Source organism: Amblyomma mixtum, chromosome 1 (assembly GCF_055824585.1).
Source record: "Amblyomma mixtum isolate Tamu chromosome 1, ASM5582458v1, whole genome shotgun sequence".
In the NCBI taxonomy this organism is placed as follows: Eukaryota; Metazoa; Arthropoda; class Arachnida; order Ixodida; family Ixodidae; genus Amblyomma; species Amblyomma mixtum.
Genome location: NC_143012.1, coordinates 82,009,054 through 82,025,473, shown reverse-complemented (window position 1 = coordinate 82,025,473; position 16,420 = coordinate 82,009,054). Strand labels below are relative to the sequence as shown.

The window sequence follows — 16,420 nt, the reverse complement described above, 5'->3', positions numbered from 1 at the left end:
AGCTTCTTTTAAAAACATAATGTTTCACAGTTTATCGACTCTTAAGTAGCGGCGCCTGGCGGCGACTAAGCGTTATGACGGCAGCGGCGCGCGCAGTCGCAGACGATTCAAGGGACGATCTCTCGAGTAGGCAGACGCTGGGCGCTGGAAGCGAAACGCGCGTTTGCAAACACGTGCGAACGTGCGAGACACTCGATAGCCTGTCGCTGTTCGCCCGCACCAGCAAAGGACGACGAGTCTGACATGGACGAGAACTACAGTGAGCCGGCGCCAAGCAACGCCACGCTTCTTGACTTGCGTCCGCTAGTGTTCCATCCCGGTGATTTCGACGAGCCCGGTTACGATGCCTACTCGGCGGATGTCGGTCGCACAAGCTTTGTGCCAGAGGACAGCGACGCCGTCAACGACGCCGACGACGACGTTGAAGGTGGTGACGATGATTCTCTTCTTGGTAAGTACTTACAACGCACTGTCGTCAAGAGAAAAAAGTAAGCTATGAGAAGTTGTAGGAAGTGTGACGCGAGCCCCAGTGAACGCGCAGCTTGCGGACAGCCCTTTTTTGACTACACGTGCTTGGAATGTAGCACGACGATACCATTCGTGGGAGATGAAATAACTCCATCATACGCTCCGTAAGTCTCTAAGCACAGTGGATAGACTGGGTGGCAGGAGGCATCCATGACGCGTATTATGCCACTGTGATGCACGCGTTGTGATGCGCGATTTTAAGCATGAAATGCTTTTAGCTCCCGTTGTCGGCAGTGTAGTGACGTCACGCCGAGACCGAAAGCCAAGATCCGGGCACTGAAACGAGAACATCCGGGCACCGTACGAGATTTCACGAGATTTAACGAGACTCTCTAAGCCCTCCTACAGGACCGGCATACAAGCGCCGGTAGCTTCGTGCCGTACGGGTGGTGGCGTTCCTACCTTCGTGTACGGTGCGGTTCGGGTGTCCACCGAGATGACAGAGAATTACAGCGCCATTTCCTTTCCTCAAAAAGCCTTGCGTTCAACGGGCAAGGCATCGCGCCGAACGCGTGGTGGCGTTCCGTGGACTGCCTGGAGCAGCGCTACAACATGCTGTAGCGTTCCACTCCAAAAGGCAAAGCTTAAGCGTCATTAATTAGGTGTTAAATAGTATTTAGTCATTAATCAGTAATTAGTCACTAATTAGTAATTGGTCATTACTTCGTCATCACCAGTGTCACATAGGCAAAGTGGTGCGAAAAACGCTTTTGCCTCTGCGCACTTTAGACACTTTCAAACGCGCTGCATATACATTCTTGTCAGGCCTGCGTCTTGTCATGCTTCGTGCTATGCCCGTAAACATTTCATGCTTACTATACTCTCGGTTACGGGAGAGGCAGAGATTTTTTAAATGAGAAATAAGTATAACAACTGGCATCGGCGTCCGCAGAACTTTTTGCAGGGTGGATGGGCACCCAATGTCCGGGAATGGGTAGGTTAGCATCAAAAAGACACTATTTCTGGTCTAAACTACGCACATGAAACAAAAATTGGAAACAGCAAATTAGTGCTCGGCTTGGAGAGCATACATTGGATTTTATTACTGAACAAAAAATTAAACTTAATAAGCAAAATGCGAAAAGTTACCTTCACCTAAGCGGGCTAATCATGCTGTGTAGTTGTTTCGTGCTAGTGCATAAAAAATATCGGAAATTCCAGGAAGGGGCAGCAGCCTCCCCTTCCGGACGTCCATGACAACTACACTACAGTATTATGAATCTTTATCGTGAAGACTTTTAAAAATTTTCTTGCCTGAACCGTTGGCTCGTTTGCGGTGAAACTGTGCACAGAGCTTGCGTGTTCTGGTAACTTTTGTCTCGTAGCAAGTTCAACAACGTTACTTACGTGGTTCAGCCGTGCAAGATGTAAACTGTGCCGAGAACGGGGAACCGAAAGCCAGGTTGCTGCCGAGGGGAAGTGTTGGTGCCATCTCTTATCTGCAGAGTGAAGCGCCACAATGCGAAAGGCGCCAAGGCGAGCATTTCTAGGTGTGCGGGTCTTTTCCTTTGATGGTGCCACCGCTGCCCTTGAAACCCGGCATTGGCGGCTTTCGGTTCCCCGATCTCAGCGCAGACGATTACGGGTTTGCATCATGCGCGGTAGAACCAGGTAAGCACCGTTGCCAAACTTTCTGCGAGACAGAAAATTCAGGGGGGGGGGGGCACTTTGTTGCGCTAAAGTGCGGTGAGACGAAAGCCTTCAGCGCGGTGTTGCTGCCTGTGTCGCCAGTGTGTGGTTAAGATGTTAAGTACACAATTATTTGTGAATCTTAAATGCTGGAGACATTGGAGGGCTTTTGGAGGCATCTGTCTGATTTGACGAATTTCTGCAAACACTCTCCAGCGTCCTAGACAAGGAGAACTACATATGTGTTGGCAGGAAGTAGCGTAGCCATTAGCACGCTCGGCTGCGGAACGGAAGGATATTGGTTCGAATCCCATCGTGCACAAAGATTTCTTTTCGGTCTGACACCTCTGCTGACCACCTTCTGCTGACCACCTTCTGTTGATAGCTTTCTGTTGACAGCTTTCTGTTGACAGCTTTCTGTTGACAGCTTTCTGTTGACAGCCTTCTGACAGCCTTCTGCTGACAACCTTCTATCGACAATCTTCTGTCGACAACGCCGCCGCGGTGGCTCAGCGGTTATGGTGCTCGGCTGCTGACCCAAAAGACGCGGGTTCGATCCCGGCCGCGGCGGCTAGAATTTCTTTGGAGGAGAAATTCTAGAGGCTCATGTACTGTGCGATGTCAGTGCACGTTAAAGAACCCCAGGTGGTCGAAATTTCCGGAGCCCTCCACTACGGTGCCTCTCATAGCCTTAGTCGCTTTGGGACGTTAAACCCCATAAACCAAACTAAACCAAACCTTCTGTCGACAACGATGAGGCATTAAAGGCTTTCGCCTTAAAAGTTACCGCAACACGCAACCTGTGTGCGCAGTTTCAGTGCAAACAACGCAGCGGATGTGGCAAGAAAATTTTTGCAAGTCTTCTCGATAAAGATGCACAAACTGTATATGCTGCGAGCCGGTGATAGTCCGTACCGCATCACATCGCGTCCGAAGGCGAGCGCATCTTGCCACTGGAGGTTGGGGTTTGGCTGCCTTGAATGTGGCCGCATACACTGAGTTGTCGGGTGCTGGTTTGTACCCTGAATTTGTTCTTGTTTTTTAAACTTGGGAAAACAAGTGCGCATACTTTTTTCACTCTTTGCTCAGGCTCGGACAGTGCGGAACCACCTTCTGTCTTGCAACAGTGCCTGGATACCAACCGTGCTTATCAGGAATCGATCTTAGTTGCTATTGAGGAGCTCACAGAAGCCCTTGAAAAGAACAGGTAAGGCTTTTCACTTGGCTCCGTAGAGGAGTATGGCGCATGCTGTCACCTCGTCTCGGGTGAGGTGCCGTTGGCATACCACATGAAGCTGTTACCGCTGATAACACGCTTAACATGAACGCTCGAGCATGTGTCTTTTACTGACATTAGACATCTTTAGCATACCATGTTACCGTTAGCGTTACCGGTGTACTGGGATCCCGCCCACTGCAGGTGAGCATGCGCTGATTGGTCCTGATGTGGCAGGAGTGTGGTGGCCGCCGGGTGTCTGGCGCCCTCGAGGTGATCTTTGCATGCGGATTGGTGGTGGGACGGGCTTCCGGTACTCCGGTAATGCTAACGGTAACATGGTGTACAGTACGCTAAAGGTGCCTATTAGCACCACTGGGCGTCGGCCGCTGGGTCCGAGATAAGGTTGAGGCAGGGCAAAGGCTGCTGCAAGCACACAGTGCATGTTCTCGGACTCGGTGCCCACCACTCAGCGGCTCTAATGTCAGTGCAGAACGGACACTTGAGCGTTTGCATTAAGCGTGCTGTCGGCTGGCACAGCCTTTATCAAACATATACAGCCCTCCTGGTTTGTATTTGGGCTTCGAGGCTCGACACTTCTGGGAGTGCTGGAGAGCTACCGCTTGGATTGTGCGTTCCTGACCTAGGTTGTGGATTATCAGACTGACAGGTATTGTTGCAAAGAATAGTTGCTGGAACACTCACCTGTGTGACAGAAGCTTCCCATTACACTATTCGGGGGCCAGTCTGACCGTTGCCACTGGTGGCTCAGAAATGCAAGCCTCGTGTTGAGCGCATTTTCATTTCATTTCATTTATTTACCTTAAAGGCCCCTTTCGGGGTATTACATAAGGGGTGGGTTAATCAAAAATTGGTACATTTTTTCATGATGACATATGAAGTTCAATGTTGGCGTTGAAGAGTGACGGGCAGGTGATAGCAGCAGCGGAGTGGGAGAGGCCGTTCCAGTCTGACGCGGCTCGTGGAAAGAAGGAGGTAGCACCCAACTTATCGTGAGAACCACATCACCATTTTGTGTCTGCATCAGCTGCATGGCGTGAGGCTGGTATGGAAAGTGTGGCCTTACTAGTGCTTTACTTCCAGTATTTATGCGGAACTGGCCTGGGCATCAGTCTGTGAAGCACGTGTGGGAAGTGTACACATGCGGGGTGCTTCCATTCTCTCAGGCACACATTAAAGCTGCATGTGTCATGTGCATTAGCTCGTACGAGGGGGTACCCAAAAGAAACCGGACTTATTTTTGTTTGAACTTATTTGTTCACATTTTAAGCACAGACCTTCAATCTCCTTCAAAGTATTCCCCACTTGCAATGATACGCTGGTCGAATCTTTCATTCCATTTTTCAAAACATTGTTTGAATTCATCTTTTGTGATGCTTGACAGTGCCTCCGTCGTTTTTTTCTTCACCTCACCAACATCAGCGGAACGCTTTCCATTCACCTTTTTTTTTCATTCTAGGAAACAAAGAGAGTAGCACGGGGCAAGGTCGGGAGAGTATGAGGGTTGAGGAATAGGGGTCATGCCATTTTTGGTCCAAAATTGTCGTACAGACAGGGCTGTGTGAGCAGGGGCATTGCCATGATGGAAAAACCAGTCACCTGACCACCACAAATCTGGCCGCTTCCACCGCACACTGTTACCCAATCTTTTCAAAACATCCAAGTACAAAGCCTGGATAACTGTCTGACCCTGCGGAACAAATTCTCAATGGACGACTCCTCTCACGTCGAAAAAACAAATCAGCATTGTTTTGAGGTTTGGTTTCACCTGACGAGCTTTCTTGAGGCGAGGTGAATTTGAAGTTTTCCATTGGCATGATTGTTGCTTTGATTCAGGATTCGATTCAGGAACATTTGAGTTGTCCCCATAGCATCGTCCTTGTACGTCTTTCTTAATATTTCAAGACTTTCCATTCAACTTTTTCCGAGCAAAAATCAGAATTTCACCGGCGCACGCTGTTCACGAAAATCAGCCATTGCAAAAACGACATTCACACAAAACAGTCGTCACTCTAAAACTCTGCCTAAACTAGTCTGACCTCCTTCAACGACGGCACTCGGCTTACTGACTCTGGAATGTTCGTTCTATGCGCTCCTAGTGGCAAAACGCGGTACCACAGAAGCTTTGCCGACCAAAAAGTTTAGTCCGGTTTCTTTTGGGTACCCCCTCGTATGTGTGTGAATGTATGCATTATGTGTTGGACACTGTGTGCAGGTCAGTGTATGTGCTTAGTTACGATAAGAGTTGCGTGTTGAAGCTCTGCCACGTGTTGAAGGATCATAGGAAGTTGAGCACTGATTTGAAGCCTCTCCATTGACAGCATCCGCTGTGCTCAGCGGTCCTACTTCTTGATGTGAACCTTGTTATCCCGACTGTAACTGGGTTTTGCAGCAAAAGTGCGCAGTTTTTTTGCTCAGCATTGCATTACTTGTGATTGTGAATGTTTTGGGTGCTCTCTGGGGCTGTGCTAAGGCCATGATTTCTGGAACTCTTTGAGCACTGGTCTGGTTAAGTGCAAAATGCTCTCTCTTCAAGCAGCTAAGGTGTGACAGTTTCGTTTTATGACGTACCATGCCATGTTGCTGATGTCATACTAGGGTGGGACAACTTCTGCAGGTGCACACGCCGGTGAGTCATGAGCATATAAAGGCTTTCGCCTTAATAATTTGCTCCCTTGTTACAAAGGTGAGGCTTAGGGACACATGGATTTAGATGCTTGGGGAACCCCTTGGATGTTTAGGACGTCCATGGGACGTCCAAGAGATAACCAGTGCCCATTGGGATAACGAGGGTCGACTTATGTTTGGAGTCATATTTCTTTTGTCTACTGAGCTGCAGATGCACACGCTGGTGAGTCATGAGCATATAAAGGCTTTCGCCTTAATAATTTGCTCCCTTATTACAAAGGTGAGGCTTAGGGACACGTGGATTTAGATGCTTGGGGAACCCTAGAAAGCACTCCACTGAGCTCAAGTGTCCCATGGAATCCAGTTCGAGAACTCTGTGTCCGGTGTCTTTTTTTTTTGTGTGTGGAACAGTATGTGTGCTGGACTAGTGCCCGGTTTTGTTGGCACTGTTGGTGGAGCGTGTGCGGTGGAACATGCTGCCACCTTGTGCAGGAAATGGCAAAAGGAGCTGCCTGCACGGATGTCGGAGCGAAAGATACGGAAGAATTGGTATGATTCCCTCACCTTCCACTACCCGTACTTCCGCGACGTGAACAGCATGCCAGCGCCCCCAAACGAGGACGAGCTCACCATGCGGTCCAACACGGAGCTGGACCCGTACATAGTGCCGGCGCGTCTGTGGTCGGCCGAGGAATGATGCAATCTGGTACGTGGTATAGCGACGCCCCCTGGCGGCTTGAATGCTCTTGGCATTGCACTGCAGGGGGTGGCTCAGGCTCAAAGTCAGTGGCTGTCCAAATATTTGGTGAATTCTGGTAGCGAGAAGGTGTGCATTTGAATGAATAATTTCTAGCTCTTACGGGAAGACATGGGACGAAAAGAACACGCATAGTATCCGGCCCCGTATGTACTGTATTTACTTGAATTTAAGCCGACGGTTTCTACAAAAAGCCTGGTTCTAAAATACGCAGGTCGGCTGATAGGCCATTTTACTAAAGGCAAGCTGCGGAGGAGGAAAATACTCTCGCATCCCATGCATTGCGCGTCAACGGTTGTTTCCGTTTCTGCTGGTCCATTGTTGCCAGTAATGGGTGTGGGCTGTGCAGATGCGTGCTTTGTGCACTGCGGAGCAGGCTTTTTCGTCCATATTTTGCCGTTTAAAAGGTTTGCATTCCATTATCAATGTTGTTCTTGGTGGGAAGGTCGTTGGGACAGCACTGCTTGATCGTGGACTGCCCAAGTAATCAAAGAAATCGGAAGCGGTTGGCCAAGAGCGTGTGCGGGAAGCATGCAATGACAGTCTCGGTGAGGTTGGACATGTTTCTGCAGCACCCCTTCCTGCTGACATGGAATTAAATTGCCAGTAGAGGGCTTTCGTATAAATAGGAAAGTCTTCGTACTGATTACGAACTCACGGCTATATTCAGCCTATTTCGTGGATGGCAGGCTCACGGAAGAAAATTCGGTACCGATGTTGAACCTAGGATATAAGCGCAGGGAAGTGATTCTTGCTTTTTTTTGCGTCGTGCACTGTTTAATAAGTTGTTCTTGTTGCCTTGAAATTACTGAGACTGTGTTGTAACAGCAGTGGTAAATTTAGTTCTGTTTTATGTTAAATTTGACCTGGTTATCAGTGGTATGATTGCAGTGCTGCACCAAGATTTCAACGCATTGCGGGGAGGTCTGCAAATGCAAACCCAGTTTGTACGTTGCAATAGCAATGTGGTTTGTACGTTGCAATAGCAACATGGGGCACAGTATGGGCACTGCAAATTTCTGACCACTCCTTGGTGTTATTCACTAGTTTGACGCCGCCGCGGTGGCTCAGTGGTTATGGTGCTCGGCTGCTGACCCGAAAGACGCGGGTTCGATCCCGGCTGCGGCGGCTGGAATTTCTTTGGAGGAGAAATTTTAGAGGCCCGTGTACTGTGCGATGTCAGTGCACATTAAAGAACCCCAGGTGGTCGAAATTTCCGGAGCCCTTCACTACGGCGTCTCTCATAGCCTAAGTCGCTTTGGGACGTTAAACCCCATAAACCGAAACCGAATCACTAGTTTGACGACTGCCAATGCATGTGTTTATGATGAGCCAACTGGCAAAAAAAAAAAAATTGGACAGGCGATTTGAATACAGTAGCCGACTGATTTTTGGGACTCCAATAATTCGGACTTGCGCGATATTTCGGACTTTGCAGAGGAACTGTTGCACACCTCACTGTTGCGCACTGTCACTGTTGCGCACTGTCATGAAATTCCTAGCTTGGTCGAGAGAGGTCGTGCCACCTTGTGACCATAGAAAGTGGCAACCTGCCTACCAGACTGTGAGCAAATTGCCCACCGCTGCCAAATCCAACGCATTTACCACCTGTGGCGCTGCTTACGAGCCTTACGGGAGCTGGGAGAACAGCCCGGCCTGCGCAATCCCAGCCGGTGGCTCTGTTGGAAACTGTCCCCTACCAGGGCAGTGGCACATCACTCAATCGCGCCAGGAGAGGTACAAGTACACCCCGCGATCTATGAATGCGATTGAGAGGGTCGCGACATTAGCATCAAGTGACCACAAGTGGACCGTTCATAGAGCACCACCAGATTTCAAAATTTGAGGACCCCCAAGGTCTGGAAATCGGCCCACCCTCTAAAATTCTGAAGGACCCCCGAAATTTTGGAAGTACTAGGCCCACTCCAGAAAATAGATTGAAGGTGGATTAGTGAGTCAGATTAGTATTATCTCATATGATAATCCAATGGAAGGTACTTCAACATTTTGAAATGTAAAAACTGGTGCTTACCGTGTAAGGGCAGTGGAACTCCAACCGTAGTTTTGGCGGGAAGATTGCTAAGCCGTTGCACACTTATTGTAGATACCACAGCAGGTAGCCTAAATGCTGTGGCATTTTCTTCTTTAAGAATGTGGTTAAGAAGGCACCCAAGTTTTTTAGAGCAACGACTATATAAGGGACTTTCCTTGGGGTATACTGTGCTTGTCTCAAAGTATGTTGTAATCAAAAGCTGCTGCATGATAGCCCGGAAGGGGGAACTGCTGATATTGTTCGGTGTGGTTCAGAACTGGGCATCGTACTTGCTCGAGTGATTCCGTAAGAGGCATGGTGATTCAGGCCCATATTGGACCTAGCTTATATGGGCATTGGAGTGGGTGCTTTCATGGGATGGAGTGCAGTACAGCCCTTGCTGTCACCTCATGTTGCTGTGCTTGTTAGTTCTCGCATGATGAGAAAACAAAGGCAGGAACCCAACGACACACTGATGTAATGAGAGGTTAGCGCTTGTCCTGTCCTCTCACTACATCCGTATCCTTGGCATTGCCGTCCTGTTTTTTCCTCTTGTCGTTTCTGGGCAGGTACGGATTTGCAGGAGATCCTTGGAAAGAGGGAACGGGATGGTTCTGTTTTAGTAGTGCATTTCTGTCTTAGTTGAAAAATTAATTCCTTGATTAGGAAGCAGAGGGGCCACGCCCCCTTTAAATCAACCATCGCTTATGGAGAGAAAATTTGGGGGGTTTTAGGCACCTTGGCTAAAAGTGATCTGCTCTTCAAGTCGTTCAGAGAGGTTAGCATTTGGTCTCAACCACTTTTCTTCAGTGTTGTCTTGATTGTGCCACAGTTTGTGTAAGAACTGCAGACTAGCCCACTGGTACTCTTTAGCTAACTTGCGATTCATTAATGCGATGTCCTTGCACTGTACCACACCCATGCTATGGGGCTAAAGCCCTCAGCTTTTTAGTGCCTTATCACTGCAGTATCACTTTACGGATTTCGGTCATACGTAAATATGCCCCTGAAGCCACTGATGCACAGAGTTGCAGCTGAGTCATACCATGTCATATCACGGTCTACCATGTTATGACATACTGTGACTTGACCTTTGACCTTGACAATGGCATGTCTTGGCATGTTCTAACATGTCAGGTGTTACTTCATGATATTCCACGTTTAGGCTTGCTAAACCAACTGCAAATTTTTTTTGTGTGTCTGCAATAGATCTCATGCAGGAGCAGCTTCAAGGCCTGGAGCGCTCCGGCCAGCAGCAGAGGACTGACTAGCTGCTGAAACGCTGAGGGCCCGGGTGATGCACAAGTCACTGCAGTCAGTTAATAAAATGTTTCCCTTCTTCACTGGCTGTGCTTACTGCTTTGGTTGGTTGCGACGTGTCGTGAGGTGGCCCGAGACGGTACAGTGAGAGCCCAATAAGATACGACCAACTAGTACTCTCAAAAATACCGTTAGGCGCAGGGTATGAAAGGTGAGTGAATGGTGAGCGCATTCGTTTGTAAATTGCTTCTGGTAAGAAAAAGTCATTGTGCGCCGTTTACCTGGCTGGCTCGCACCGGCGGTCGCTTTCCCGTGAGAACGGCTGCGAGTATAAATTTCCGGGACCTCCATACCGTGCGTCACGGAACTACCGAATCGTTGGCTGTTCTGTTTGCCGCTACTCATCCGGGCCACATGCGAGGGCGCCGATTTGTCGCTTTTACGTCCACTTGCCTCCGACTCCTGTCTTTGCTATTGTATCGCTCCCCATATATTGCGTTGAGCTGCGCTTGCGTCGTCATGCCATCAAGCGGCAAACTACATAACATGGGTCTTCATAACGTGGTACATAACGAGGGTCGACTTATGTTTAGAGTCATATTTCTTTTGTCTACCGAGCTGTCTACCGAGGAGTCTCCGAGGACTGCGAGTTGAGGGGTCGACTTATACGCGGCAACATACGGTAGTATCCATTGCGTGCTATGAACTTTGTAAAATTTTTGGGATGTCTTTTCGAAATCTCCGCGTAATTTGCGCACCGCTTTCAAAGTCTTAATTTTAGGAGAAAAAGTGCACAAATTACGTGAGTAAATACAGTAAATATATAGTAAAATATAATATGTAGAACCCAACTGGAAATTGGCACTTTCAAAAATGCGGTACCCCTAATTTATTATGACTGTTTTATATATAAAAAATTGCGCTCTATGCTGTGCAAGCAAACTGGCATGCTCACTGGTGTGTGTAGGGCAGGCTTGGGGTAGCCCAAAAGCGAGGGCTTGGGCAAGTTTCTCACAGCACGAACATAGCTATATAGCTTAGAATATTTGCTCTAAAAAGTGTGTCAGTTAAAAAAAATTATTTTCCCCGATTAGCTATATTTGGCGACATGAACATAACACCTTCTATCACCATAGGCGAATTCGGTGCTCGTTTACGCCTATCTGCATTTCTTGCTGATTTATTGCAATGTACAGCAAGCTAATTTTATTAAAGGATATATTTATTGTAAAACAACAATTCCTTGCATTATGTAATTTGCTAAAGTTTGTACTTCGGCAGTCGAAGTTATATTTTGCGGCCCTTCGGAACGGTGCGGTGGCAGTTGCCACCATGCCCGGATTTTTTCTTTGTTTGTTTAATGGTGCGATAAATTAAAATTCGCCATTTTCTTTCAGTACGTTTACCTATACTTCTAACCTTATTTCATCTCTGCTTTTGAGCCACCAATCTTCCAATCGCTTTTTGCTAACTTCCACCGATTTATTTTCATGACCATTGTTATCTTTAGACCCTAGGGCCTCAGGAAGAGTGACTGCGCCTGCATCGACATCCGGATGGATACCATCACATTTGAGTATGATTTGTTCAATTGTTTCTACAGATCTACCACACACAGCACATGCATCATCATCTTCGTTAAATTTCTTTTTTAGCTGTGCGTTCTAAAACAGCTTTAAAGAGAAGGGCACTGCCTCTTGAGTTATCATAGAACGATTCCTTCCTGATCTGGCTTTTCCAGTGTCGATATAGTTCTACACTATGTTTCTTTTCGATTGAATTAATCCAATTTTTACCTTCCGCATTTTAAACCTGTCGTTTAATGCTCTTTTTTTCTCCGTCCTCGTGTCCGGCATACTTACTGGTTAGTTTCGCAGTTTTTTTCTGCCATTGTGACGCTCTTTCTGTATAAGCATTTAAATACCTTAGCTGCCCACCTGCTATCGTCCAATTTCCTCAGGCATTCTTCGTATAGTATTTTACTCTGAGCTTCCTGTGCTTCCAACAATGCCCAGCCCATATCCCCCTCTGCTGCCTCGTTTGTGGTTGCCTTGGGCACCTAGCGCTAACCTCCCAACAGCTCTCTGATTTACTTCTAATCTCGACTGAACAGAACCGTATTCCCGAAAGTAAGCCCCGGCACCATTATCCCTTTCCAAATACCTCTCAGTACTACATATTTATTGTACCCCCATAATGCCCCATGTTTCATTATCATGGCGTCCCTTCGCCCTTTTGCCCTAAGAGACTGTTCCTGCTTTTCCGTGTATATCTGCCCTTCGTTTAGCCATATCCCGAGGTATTTGTATTCAGCCACTCTGGGTATTTTGTGGCCTTGTATTGTAAGCACCTGATCAGTTGTATTGTTGAAAATCATCACACTTGAGTTAGTTGCGCTAAAACTGAAACCTAGAGCGTCTCCTTCGTCTCCACATCATCATCAGCCTGACTACACCCACTGCAGGGCAAAGCCTTTCCCATGTCTCTCCAATTAACCCTGTCCTTTGCCAGTTGCGGCCACTGTATCCCCGCAAACTTCTTAATCTCATCCGCCCACCTCACTTTATGCCGTCCCCTGCTACGTTTGCCTTCTCTTGGAATCCACTCCGTTACCCTTAAGGAACAGTGGTTATCTTGCCTTCGCATTACATGCCCTGCCCAAGCCCATTTCTTCCTCTTGATTTCAACTAGGATATCATTAACCCGCGTTTGTTCCCTCACCCACTCCGCCCTCTTCCGATGTCTTAACGTTACACCTATCATTTTTCTTTCCATAGCTCGCTGCGTTTTCCTTAAGCTGAACCCTCTTTGCTAGCCTCCACGTTTCTTCCCCATAGGTGAGTACCGGTAAGATACAGCTGTTGCATACTTTACTCTTGAGGGATATTGGCAAACTGCCATTCATGATCTGAGAGAACCTGCCATATGCACTCCGCCCCATTCTTATTCTAGTTATTCCCCTCTCATGATCCGGATCTGCGGTCACTACCTGCCCTAAGTAGACATATTCTCTTACTACTTCCAGCACCTCGCTACCAACTACAACAATTAACCAGTTTGCAAGTCTTCCAGGCTATCTGCTAACAGTACAATATCGTCCGCATACATTAAACCCGGGAGCCGCTGCTCAACGACCTTTCCGCCCAATCTATACGACATATTATAACCTACATTACTTCCTTGTAAATTTCTTTCCATATTTATCATATAAAGCATGAACAGCAGCGGTCGATAGAGGACAACCTTGCCTTTATCCTTTGTTTACTGCCACATTTGTCGTACTTTTTATTCCTTTGCATGCAATTTCAACTTTATTATCTCGGAATATTTCCTACAGAAAACCAATTACCTCATGACCGATATCTTCATCTGTAAATGTGATCCACAGGAGTTTCCAGTTCACGTTGTCACGTGCACCGCTTATGTCCAAGTAGGCTAAATACAGAGGTCTGCTTTCCTCCTTAGCTATTTCTATACATTATGTAAACACGAACAGGCTATCTTCTAAGCGTCTACTCCTTCGGAATCCGTTCTGAAGTCCTCCGAGCATCCTATTACTTTCTACCCATGACCGCAATTTTAATTTCACCGCCATTTAACCTATCTACCCCCCCCCCCCTTTCCCTTGTGGAGATCAATGGCAATGTCTTCAGGTTCAAGTCAGCGGTTGGCAACACAATAAAGGACATCCATTTTAAACTCTGAACTCTTCTGCACCTTTTATTTTCTGCTAGTTCACGGCTACCTTGTTATTTTTGTAAACTGCTTTTAATAAACGTATGTTCATCGACTCTTGAGTGGCGGCGCCTGGCGGCGGCTAAACGTTACGCTGTCGTTTGCTGCAGCGGCGCGCGCAAACGATTGGAAGCGAAACGCGTTCGCTCGCACCTCAACTCGCCGTTGGAGTGAATACCGTGAATACTGCTCAGCCCCAGACGCAATGGACGACGAGTCTGACATGGACGAGAACTACAGCGAGCCGGGGCCAAGCAACGCCACGCTTCTTGACTTGCGTCCGCTAGTGTTCCATCCCGATGATTTCGACGCCGAGGAATTTGACAGCGACGAATTCGACGAGCCCGGCTACGATGCCTACTCGGAGTATGTCGTCGGTCGCACAAGCTTTGTGCCAGATGACAGCGACGCCGTCAACGACGCCGACAACGACGTTGAAGATGGTGACGATGATTCTCTTCTTGGTAAGTATTTACAGTGAACTGTCGTCAAGAGAAAAAAGTAAGTTGTGAAAAGTTGTAGGAAGTGTGAAGCGAGCCCCAGTGAACGCAGCTTGCTGATAGCCCTTTTTTGACTACACGTGCTTGGAATGTAGCACGACGATACCATTCGTGGGAGATGAAATAACTCCATCATACGCTCCCCATGTCTCTTAGCACAGTGGATAGACTGGGTGCCAGCAGACATTCATGCCACTGTGTTGCACGCGTTGTGATACGCGGCTGCTTATTGAGTAACTTCGATACACCGCGCGATTTTTAAATGCGCAATAATAAGTACAGTGTTCTGCAACTTTGTCGTAGCCATCTTGGGAAATTTTCCCGCCTCGACCGGTGGGAAAATTTTCCAAGATGGCTACGATAAAGTTGCAGAACACTGTATAACAAGTAGCAACGGTGTCCGCAGAACTTTTTGCGGGGTGGGGGCATCCAATGTCGGGGGATGGGTAGGTTAGCATCAATAAGGCACTATTTGTGGTCTAAACTACGCACATGAAACAAAAATTAGAAACAGCAAATTAGTGCTCTGCTTGGAGAGCATACATTGGATTTTATTAATGAAGAAAGAATGGAACTTAATAAGCAAAATGCGAAAAGTTACCTTCACCTAAGCGTGCTAATCAAGCTCTGTAGTTGTTTTCTCTAGTGCATAAAAAATATCCAAAATTCCAGGAGCGGGCAGCAGCACCCCCCCCCCCCCCCCCCCCCCCCCCCCCTTTCCGGACATCCATGACAGCTATACTACAGTATTATGCATCTCTATCGTGAAGACTTTTCAAAATTTTCTTGCCTGAACTGTTGGCTTGTTTGCGGTGAAACTGCACACAGAGCTTGCGTGTTCTGGTAACTTTTGTCTGGTAGCAAGTTCAACATCGTTACTTACGTGGTTCAGCCATGCAAGATGTAAACCTGTAATCTGTGCCGAGAATGAGGAACCGAAAGCTGCCAGCGCCGGGTTGCTGCCGAGGGGAAGCGCTGGTGCCATCTCTTATCTGCAGAGGAAAGCGTCACAATGTGAAAGGCGCCAAGGCGACCATTTCTAGGTGTGGCGGTTTTTTGATGGCGCCACCGCTGCCCTTGAAACCCGGCGTTGGCGGCTTTCGGTTCCGCGATCTCGGCGCAGACGATTACGAGTATGCATCATGCGCGGCTGAACCAGGTAAGCAGTGTTGCCAAACTTTCTGCGAGACAAAAGTTACCGCAACACGCAACCTCTGTGCGCAGTTTCAGCGCAAACAAGCCAGCGGATGAGGCAGGAAAATTTTTACAAGCCTTCTCAATAAAGATGCACAACACTGTATATGCTGCGAGCCGGCAGCGGTCCGTACCGCACCACATAGCATCCGAAGGCGAGTGCATTTTGCCACCGGAGGATGGGGTTTTGGCTGCCTTGAATGTGACCGCACGCACTGAGTTGTCGGGTGCTGGTTTGTACCCTGAATTTGTTTTCGTTTTTTAAACTTGGGGAAAACAAGTGCACCTACGTTTTTCACTCTTTGCTTAGGCTCGAACAGTACGGAACCACCTTCTGGCTTGCAACAGTGCCTGGATGCCAACCGGGCTTATCAGGAATTTATCTCAATTGCTATTGGGGAGCTCACAGAAGCCCTTGAAAAGAACAGGTAAGGCTTTTCACTTGGCTGCGTCGAGCAGTATGGCGCATGCTGTCATCTTGTCTCTGGTGAGGTGCCGTTGGCATACCACATGAAGCTGGTACTGCTGATAGCACGCTTAACATGAACGCTCGAGCGCGTCTTTTATTGACATTAGACATCTTTGCATACCATGTTACCGTTAGCGTTACCGGTGTACCAGGATCCCGCCCACTGCCAGTGAGCACACACTGATTGGTCCCAATGTGGCATGAGTGCATGAGGCTGTCAGGTACCTGGCCCCATCTGGTGTCCTTGAGGCAGTCTGCGCATGCTCATTGGTGGTGGGCGGGCTTCCGGTACTCCGGTAACGCTAATGGTAACACGGTACACGCTATGCTAAAAGTGCCTATTAGCACCGCTGGGCGTCGGCCGCTGGGTCCGAGATAAGGTTGAGGCAGGGCACCGGTTGGCGCAAACACTCAGTGCATGTTCTCGGAACTCAGCGCCCACTGCTCAGCG

The 16,420-nt window shown here is 48.1% G+C and overlaps 2 protein-coding genes across 3 annotated transcripts in view; both read left to right on the top strand.

The window, feature by feature from the left end:
• The first annotated feature begins 84 nt into the window (after positions 1-84).
• Positions 85-10,154, top strand: LOC149366966 (uncharacterized). 2 transcript variants are annotated; one of them, XM_089553390.1, is made up of 4 exons: positions 85-451; positions 3,247-3,364; positions 6,515-6,728; positions 10,032-10,154. In XM_089553390.1, exons 1-3 carry the CDS (start codon positions 244-246, stop codon positions 6,717-6,719), a joined length of 531 nt encoding a protein of 176 aa, XP_089409516.1. In that variant the 5' UTR covers positions 85-243; the 3' UTR covers positions 6,720-6,728; positions 10,032-10,154. The 2 variants fall into 2 exon arrangements, with proteins under 2 accessions (XP_089409516.1, XP_089409509.1); XM_089553383.1 differs by having other exon boundaries at positions 86-451; positions 10,021-10,154.
• A 3,796-nt stretch (positions 10,155-13,950) lies between these two features.
• LOC149366965 (uncharacterized) overlaps positions 13,951-16,420 on the top strand; it is a 49,339-nt gene continuing 46,869 nt past the window's right edge. Inside the window, exons 1-2 of the mRNA XM_089553371.1 lie at positions 13,951-14,270; positions 15,811-15,928. Of these exons, the coding sequence (XP_089409497.1) occupies positions 14,012-14,270; positions 15,811-15,928 (377 nt within the window). The 5' untranslated portion in view covers positions 13,951-14,011. The remainder of the gene's footprint in view (positions 14,271-15,810; positions 15,929-16,420) is intronic.